The 8845-nt window shown below is 56.6% G+C and overlaps 2 protein-coding genes across 2 annotated transcripts; one reads left to right on the forward strand and one right to left on the reverse strand.

Moving 5' to 3' along the window:
• Positions 1-1256: 1256 nt before the first annotated feature.
• Positions 1257-4338, reverse strand: LOC134057008 (uncharacterized). The gene is made up of 6 exons (XM_062513976.1): positions 3732-4338; positions 3542-3616; positions 3352-3438; positions 2143-2187; positions 1809-1952; positions 1257-1732 (listed from the first exon to the last, which is right to left on the reverse strand). Exons 1-6 carry the CDS (start codon positions 4336-4338, stop codon positions 1428-1430), a joined length of 1263 nt encoding a protein of 420 aa, XP_062369960.1. The 3' UTR covers positions 1257-1427.
• A 1293-nt stretch (positions 4339-5631) lies between these two features.
• Positions 5632-8598, forward strand: LOC134056487 (killer cell lectin-like receptor subfamily G member 1). The gene is made up of 6 exons (XM_062513291.1): positions 5632-5680; positions 6118-6228; positions 6719-6802; positions 7424-7572; positions 7827-7930; positions 8403-8598. The coding sequence occupies exons 1-6, from the start codon at positions 5632-5634 to the stop codon at positions 8596-8598; spliced, it is 693 nt and encodes a 230-aa protein (XP_062369275.1).
• Positions 8599-8845: the final 247 nt, after the last annotated feature.

Here is an 8845-nt window from a genome sequence, read left to right on the forward strand (position 1 = left end):
GCTCCCAGCAGCCCCTGCAGACCCCAGTTCCCTGCCCACTGCATCACGAGGCCAGCGTGCCTCTGTGGCATGCCTTTCTCTCTGACTCGGTATAGGATGAAGGACAGTGCTGGGGGGGTGTCACGGGCTTTCCCAGTATACTACCCACCCATGTTTCTCCCCTGCCAGATGATGTCTGGGCTGCGATGTTGTTGCTCACTGCTTTTGTGACATGTGCCGTCCCCTGCTGCCTCGCTGTTGTGCCCTGTGACTGTGCCCTCTCCACGTGGGATTTGCCACATGTGGGATGCTCCAGACAACTGGCATGTGCACCTGGAAGATGTGGGGTGCCCTAGCAAGCTCCTGGAATATGGTGGGGCAGGCAATGGGCGTGCAGTGCGAAGGACAGGAGTTCAGGGATATCTAGCTGGGGAGCTACAGGGACATGTACTGCAACCTCACCCTGAAGGTCATGCAGTGGATCCATCATGCATACATCTTCAAGATGGGATGACAACTGCTTCAATATGGACAGCTTGCCCACCTTCCTGGCTGGGTTTAATCTGGCATGGACTGGCCTCTACACGGTCTCCCTTCTCTTCTGGGAGAAGTGGCAGGCCACCTGCCAGCCCTCCAGCAAGTGGCATCTGGCATGGCAGGACCATTTTCACGATGTCTACATGCCACACACACTTCATCTCCCTGGTCGTGGCAGAGATTCTGGAGGCAGACAGCACATTGCTCTATCCCCAAGGAGGATGTGCACAAACTAGTGAAGACGGTGGGGTCCAGGCAAGAGTCAGAGGCCCCTTTTCTAGGCACAATATGCCACAGCATGTCTGCAGCTACTGTTACCTGATGATGATCCATGTGCTTAAGCAAGAATATCCCTACTGAAGCAGGAGAGCCTCACCAGAGCGTGTGGCAAGCCCACAGCATCTGGACACTAAGGGACCATGGCTGCTACACATGCTGCTTCCCCAGCACAGTATTACCCACCCCAGCCTCTTCCCTTGGAGAAGGATGCAGCCTGGGCTTCCTGGCCTCCTTGCAGTGGCCCTGCTCTGCTCCACAGTCCAGCAGCACATCTCCCAGGAAGGTGGGATGCCCATGCCAGGTGCTGCTGTAAAGCATAGAAAAAGCACATCTGCCCTGTGCTGTGTGGGTTGGGAGTTTCTTGGTGTCTGTAAATAGCTGAGTTCCCCTTGTGCTCATCTCAAAAGTGAGAAGGGGAACATTCCCCAGAGAGGGGGAAAGAATTGGTCACTTGCCACTGCTGGTAGAAAAGCTATTTTTTATTTTATCAAAATTTCTCTCTAGTATAAACTTTCAAAATATCTGGAACCTCTGATATAAAGATTTGTGCCATGGCTCTGTAGCAAGGCTGCTGCTCCTGGAGCCAGCGATGGTGGCACTCATAGGGAAAAGCACCTGGCATCACAGGACAGCTAAGGCTCCTCTTTGTGATCTGGAGAAGTGTAGGGAGTACCAGGGGAGCAGGGCACTCCAGAGCCATAATCAAAAAGGGGAATGTGGGGAATGTACTGGCTAAAGGGAACAGGATGGGTATGCGGCCGAAGCAGGAGTTGGTGCAGGGTCTCACCCATCTGCACGAGGCTGTGGGAGAGGAGGTGGAGGTGGGAGACTGTGTCACTGGCCAGGCTCTCCAGGAGTGCCTGCTGCTGCCGTGATGTCTGCAGGATCTGCACCAGCAATTGCTGGATATTCTGGAGCAATCCCGCCATGCCAGACGCTGCAGTGAGAAAGGGGTCAGTGGCACCTCACCACAGCTCCGAGAGCTCCCTGTGAGGCTGTCGGGAAGCACCCACCATGCAGGCTTGAGTCTGATTCATCTTCACCTTCTGCTGGCTGCTCACTCATGGCTGCTGTCCCGTGGGAGCATGTGGCTGCAGTAGCTAGTGGCATCATTTGGTTTCCTCTTCCCATCCCCAGGGACGTCTCACCAGGAAAACCTGCCACAAAAGCTTGGCATGGAGGAAACAACAAGAGTGATGGAGACACCCAAGCCCCAAATTTAGCTTGACTATGACACAGAGCTCTGGGAAGGCACTGCCTCTGGGAACTCATGCCCTTCTCACTGGCAGGACAGAATGGAGCTGTGCCCTGGAGCACAAGGACTTGCTCGAAGCTGCAGACACTTACCTGCCTCTCCCTCAGCTCCTCTGTGCTTCAGGTCAGTGCAACAGCCTGGAAGAAGAGCAGACACAGCCTGTGAGCTGCAGCCACCTCCTGTGCCAGGGCACACAAACATGGTAGCCAGGCCATGGTACTCACCCAGGACAGAGAGGAGAGGGAAGCAGCCATGGGTGTGGCTGCAACAAGAACCATATCAGACCCTGCTTGTGGGGTTGAGGGGGTTTACTGGGCTGAGCAGGGCAAGGAAAGCCTTATGTGGTATGTCAGGGTGTGTGGGTGGCACTCCAGTAATGTGGCCCCCACCAGCTGCTGGGAGAAAGCACAGAGGAGAGATACGCCTTCTGAAGGGACCTTGCCCCGACCAGCCCCTCAGCCTGACATGCCCTAGCCACAGCTCCAGAGTGCCCTGCAGGGCCCCAAAGCATTTCAGAGCTAAGTACAAAAGCAGGAGTCACTCACCCACCACTGCAATGCAGCCACCTCTGGGCTGGAAGGCAGCTGCGGCAGAGCAGTGCACAGCAACACTACACAACAGACTAGGACTGGAAGAGAAGGAGAATCCCACATCCACTTGAAACTGCAGGGGGAATTTGGGGAGACAGAAGGTAGTTACCCAGTGTGGGAAGATGTCCAGGGTGCCCATGCAAACAAGACTCAGGGATGTATTCTGCATTACCTCAGTGCCAAATGCCTGGGAGCATGAACACAGAGGGGTGTGCAGGATACACATGTGGGTGGGCTGGAGGGCGGGAGAGCTGCAGGCAGCTCTAGCCCTCACACACAGCCCAAACGCATCTGAAGCTTTACAGTATTACTTGGCAAGTGAGGAGCCAGGAACTGCTGAAGGAAAGGGAGTCACATGCCCTGCAATGCCACCAGCCACAAGATCCCTGTGCTCTATCAGGGCCACTGCCCCTTCCAGACCTCTCACCTCATGATCTGCCATAGGGCAGCCAGCAGTCTTGCCATGCCCTCAGGCTGGAACCCTCTCTTGCCCTATCTCAGTCAACCCCATCCTCACATGCTCTGGGGCTGGTTTGGAGCCAAAGCCTGAAGAGACAGAAGTCCATACACACCCATCATTGACCATCCCTGCTGAAGAACACGTGATGGATGCCCTGATCCTCTTAGCCTCCCATTCCCATCATGCTGGCATGGGTTGGGGCTGGAGCCGTGGACATACAGCTCAGTGCAGCAGGGCAGCTCAGTACTTACTACTTTCTGGCCTGTCCTTCTCACGCTGCAGCGCCAGTGACAGCGTGCTGCAGGTCTCCTTGCCACCGTCGTACTCTGCAGAAGCAGCTGAAGGGATGCAGAAAAGAGTTTCAGTAACTGGGGGAAGAGGGGCATCTGCTACCTCGCAGCCAGGACAAGCCCCACTCCGGCTGCCTGAGCCCACGGATACCTGCTGCCTCTGGTGAAGATGAAGAGCGCCTGGCAAGGGCTGACCTGTGCTTTCTGGACAGCAGCTTCATCGAGTCTAGGGGAAGAGAAGACCATCAACAGACCCTGGGCTCCCACCCCCCACAAGTACTCCACCAGCAGCCCACGTCCAGCCACCCTGCAAAGCCCCCACGCCCGTCCCAGGTACCCACCTGGCACCCTCCGCTCGCCAAAAACGGGTCGCCCGGCCGCCTCCCAGATGCTCTTCATGGCTCGGTAATGCGGTGACATCCGGCCCGAGTGGTGTCCTGACCTGCGGCGCGTCTTCCGCTCCAAGTGGAAAGCCTGCTTGAGCGCCTTCCACTTGGAGCGGCACTGGGCCACGCTGCGCTCGTAGCCGGCCTTCGCCAGACTGCGGCAGATCTCCCGCCAGAGCTCCTGGTTGGGTCGCGACGTGGAGGCCATGAGCAGCGCGACCTGCCCCGAGCCCTCCACCAGCGACAGCAGGCTGCTGACCTCCTCATGCGACCAGGCTCGCCCGCGGGGCATGCTGCCGGGCCGAGCCGGGGGGCCCGCGCCGGCGGCGGGGCCCGGCCGTGCGCTCCCGAGACAGGGTCCCGAGAGGATGCCCCGCCGCGCCGGGAGGAGCCGGGAGGAGCCGGGAACCGCCGGGAGCCGCATCGAGCATGTGCGGCCCAGGGAGGAGCCGCTGGGAAACGTAGTCTTGGACGAGATATCTTCCCCCAGCGACAGCCGCCTGCTCGTCGTTGTCTGCCCGCAGGCTCCCGGGGATTCGAGGGAACTCTGTCGCTTCCCCATACGAGGGCACGGCAGGGATGGCCATCACGGCGGCCCTGGAGGCTGGGGCAGGGGAAGGAGCACCCCAGGCCCCATTTTCCAGGACTGAGATGCAGGTGCAGCCCCATGCAGAACAAGCGGCTTATAAGGAAACACCCCGTGGCCTTGCTCCTTGGGAGAGGGACGTGGAAATGTGTCCTGTGCCCCAGGGATACCCAGTCTTCCCGTGTAGTCTCAAGAGCAGGTCAAACTGAGAGAGCCAGGCTTCTTGAAGCTGGAGAAGAGAAGGTTCTGAGGAGACCTTAAGCAGCTTTCCAGTACCAGAAGGACTGCAAGAGAGCTGGAGAGGGACTTTTTACAAGGGTGTGAAGAGGAGGAATGGCTTCAAACTGTCAGAGGGCAGGCTTAGTTTAGATATTCATCGTAGAATTGCAGAATATCCTGAGTTGGAAGGGGCCCACTGGGATCATCAAAGTCCAACTCCTGGACTTGCCCAGGACACCCCCAACAATCCCATGTACCTGAGAACATTGTCCAAATACTTCCTGAACTCTGTCAATCTTGCTGCTGTGATCACTTCCTTGGGAAACCTTTCCAGTGCTCAACCACCCTCTGGGTGAAAAATCTTTCCTTAATATTTAACCTTAACCTTTTCTGACACAGTTCCCTCAGGTCCTGTCACTGATCACCAGAGGGAAGAGATCACTGTCTGCCACTCTGCTTCCTCTTGTAGACTGTGATGAAGTCTCCCCTCAGTCTCCTCCAGGCTTGAACAAAGTGACCTCTGCTGCTTCCCATATGGCTTTTCCTGTTTTAGGGAGAAATTATTGCAAAAGTGGTGAGGCACTGGCACAAGTTGCCCAGGGAAGCTGTCAGTGCCCCATCCCTGGCAGTCTTCAAAGCAGAATTGGATGGGGCCCTGAACCATCTGGCCTAGTGGAAGATGTCCCTGTCCTTGGCAGGGGGCTTGGAATGAGATGACTTTAGGGTCCTTTACAACTCCATGACATGGCTGCCCAGCCCAGCCCTGGCTGCATGTTTGAGCCAGCAGCCATTCCCACTGCTTGCTGCCCCAAAGCCAGGACTTTATGGTTCCCTCCTGCTGGAATGCCGGGATGCTGGCCTCAACACAGCTGCCCCTTGCCCTAAGTGTCTGGCAGTTCCACAACCCCCTGGGCTTTTGTTGCAGGTGGTGCCTCTGGGGACCCCACCAGGAAGTGACAGTTTCCATTTTGCATCACACCCGTCTGAGAAGTTGCTGGGAAAGGGTTGCCACTGCCCCTGTAGGCTGCAGAGCAGGAGACCTTGGAAGGGATGGAAGAAGGTGTCATGTATGCTGATCTGCGCTTTCCCCCCACTCCAGGTAATAGCCCCCAACTCTCTCAGTGGGTTCCCTGCCCTCTGGCAGCCCCTTGCCTTCCCCAGAAATGTCCTTCCAGACCCACTTCACCCCTGCTCCCTCTTTTTGGGTCTCTTCTCTCATACAGCTCCTCTCCAGCCCTGTTGCAGACTGCCTGCTCTCAGGGTGGAGGACAGGAGGGATTCAAGGGCAGGGAATGCCCGCTGCACCCCCATGCCGCAGCATAGATATTTCCTCTCTCTGCTCTCCTTGCCAAGCATTTTGTGCAGGGAGATAATTTCTAGTACAACCAAGCTGCTGCAAATGGGATCTCCCCCACTTTTCCCAGGTTCCTCCTCTGCCTCCTGACATTCCACCTGGGATTCACAGAAATTTCCTGGCTCAAGGTTCCCCACTGCTCCCTCTCTCCCTCCATAGTGTACTTTAACTTCTTTTCTCAGCTCCTCAGCAGCAAATGCGCCTGCCCTGGTCCTGGGTAGCACTCAGCCTGGGTCTCCTCTCCCTGATGCTTCTGCTGGCACAAATCATCCTTGTCAGCCTGAGTTTCCACTGTAAGTACCAGCAATCCAGTGCCCAGGTCTCTATAGTGGGGGTCCTGGGGTCAGGGCTGGCACCATAGCACTTGTGTACTAACAGACTGAGCTGCAGCTTCCCCATGGAGCTGTGTCCTTCTGCTTGGGGCTGAGGGCATTGAGGGTTCTGGGGCAAGAAGGAAAATTGGTGAGAAAAGACACCATCTACGTGGCTGGAAAAGGAAGCTGGGGCGACAGCGTGGGCTTGGGGAAAGCCACTCTGTCACATGGCAATGAAAGAAAGGCAGGAGGGTCAGCGCTGATACTGAAAGACAACAGCACTTTGGCTGAAAGCCTGTTGCATGGAAGGTTCCCAAGCAAAATTTGCAAGGACCTTGGCAGGCTTGGTGTACCTAAAGCAGGGGATACCTCATCTCCATGAGGCTGTCCTTTAGGAGAGGATAGTGGGTGCTGCTGGGAGCAGGAGCCCAGAGTTGCTGGAACACACACCTGTGCTCTTCTGCTGTAGATTTAATGCAACAACAAACAAGCTGCACACACGGTCTCTGGAGTACAGAGGAGAGTCCCAGCTATGGGAAACAGACACTGGAAGGTAAGAGAGCCTGGTGGTCTCCTGGATAAGGTTTGGAGAGGGCCTTACTGCTTCTTTCAAGCAGTAGGATCTGTCCATACTTGAGGATGCTTCCCTGAGCTCTATCCCTACATATTCCTTCACCTTTACTGCCTAGCTTGTGGCATGGAGAGCTGCCCCAGCACAGCTGAACAGGCTGAACTGCTGGGACCCCTTTAGAAGAGATGAACCCAGATGGCTCAGTGTTACCTGGGCACGCCACCAGCACCAGGATCATGGATGCCACCAGCATCTGTGTGCAGATGACATCAGCTTCTGGTGCAGCTGAAACCTTAACTGAGTTCCCAGCACTTTGGAAATTGTGTTTGTGTCACCTCTCCAAACCTGCAGCTCCCCACCCTGCTCAATGCCAGCACCTTGTTGTAATTAGCCCCTCTTCCCAGTGCTCTGGGACTGGAAGGTTGGAGCTGGGCTCCCAAGTGAGGGCTAGTGCAGATTGGTCTCTGTGGGGCAGACATACAAACACGATGGGTTGGTTGGTGCCCTGACTGCCCACTGTCACTCTCCTGGTCCCTTGGGCTGGGGGCTGGAGGCAGCCCCTGCCAACTGTCCCATCCCACGTGCTGTGTTTCTGGTATGCAGGACAATGCCAGTTTTGCCCGGTTGGCTGGCTCTGGGATGCGGGGCAGTGCTACTACTTCTCCTCTGCCAAAAAGAGCTGGGAGCAGAGCAGAGAGGACTGCTGTTCCAGAGGGGCACAGCTCGTCACCATCCAAGCCAACACCACCTTGGTGAGTGCACCCAGCCTGGCCTGTCCAGCTCCCTGTGACCATTGGGCTGTCCTGGTGACCACCTTGCAGTCCCTCAGCAATCACCCACACACAGCATTGTCTCAGCTTTCCTGGCCCATATGCCTAAAGTCTAGCAAAGCCTCCAGACAGGGATCTGGCAATGCTGTGCCCATACAGCACAGCCCCTATCACTGATGGTGTGGCTGGGCTGGATGTCCCCTCCGGGGTCTCATGTGGGTCCTCTCCTGTGTTAGGCTTTCCTGGTGCGCACAGCTAACATGGATGCCTTTCATGTGGGACTGAAGCAGGATGGCATCAGGTCTGACTGGAAGTGGCTGGATGGCACCATGATGGAAGGGTGAGACTATCAGCTTGTTTCCAGCTAGGCATGCTGAGGGTCCAGCAACAGAGCTCGGGGTGGTGACGGGGACAGGCATGCAGGGATATGATCCTTATTTTCGCCACCTCTTTTCTTCCCAGGACTGCACTGGAGCATTTTAGGGAAGGGGTGTTTTTATCAAGGGCCTGATCCTGGTGCCCACACTCTGCCTGGGTGATGGGCTGCAGGGGATCCCACAAAAGCAGGGTCTCAGTTTGCTTGGTGCTGAGCCCTTCTAGGATTGAGCTGGGGGTAATGGGGCTGGGGGTATCAGGGCATGTGGCCTAACTGGGAGGAGGTTGGCAGGAGACTGTGCTCCATGGCGAGGGTGGACTTGGCCCCCACAGCATCTCTCCCTGTGCAGTGTCTGGTCCCTGGCTGCAGGAGCTGCTGATGCGACAGCCTCTGTTCTTCCCGCCCATCCTGTCTCAGCCCACTCTCTCCCTTGCAGGATCTTCCCAATCCAGCGCTACACCAGGTCTTTCCAGGCATGTGGCAGGGTGTCAGGTTTGGGACTTTTAGGTGGTGCATGCACGGAAGCCCTCAGATGGATCTGCAAGCAGAGGGCAACCACTCTGCAGTGGCTCCAGTCCTCACCTCCTGCCTTCCTCTGGGGAAACACCACCTACAGCTGTGTGAGGCCCTGATGGCTGTGGTGACACCCCAGCCTATGCCACCACCCTGTTCCTTGCCTGACCTCTGTGCATGGGCATTCCCAGGCTCTGCTGCCTCCTGGCCCAGACCTCTTTACCCTGCAGAACTCTGCACTTTGCCAAAAAATTCTGCCAATAACTGCAGCTGGCTTTGGGGTATGGGGGTGGTAGGATGGAGGTGTGTCCTCCAGCTGTCAGACTCAGTGGCTTCACTGATAAGTGGAAAATTGCATCTGGTGCT

The sequence above is a fragment of the Cinclus cinclus genome, chromosome Z (assembly GCF_963662255.1).
Source record: "Cinclus cinclus chromosome Z, bCinCin1.1, whole genome shotgun sequence".
NCBI classification, from domain to species: Eukaryota; Metazoa; Chordata; class Aves; order Passeriformes; family Cinclidae; genus Cinclus; species Cinclus cinclus.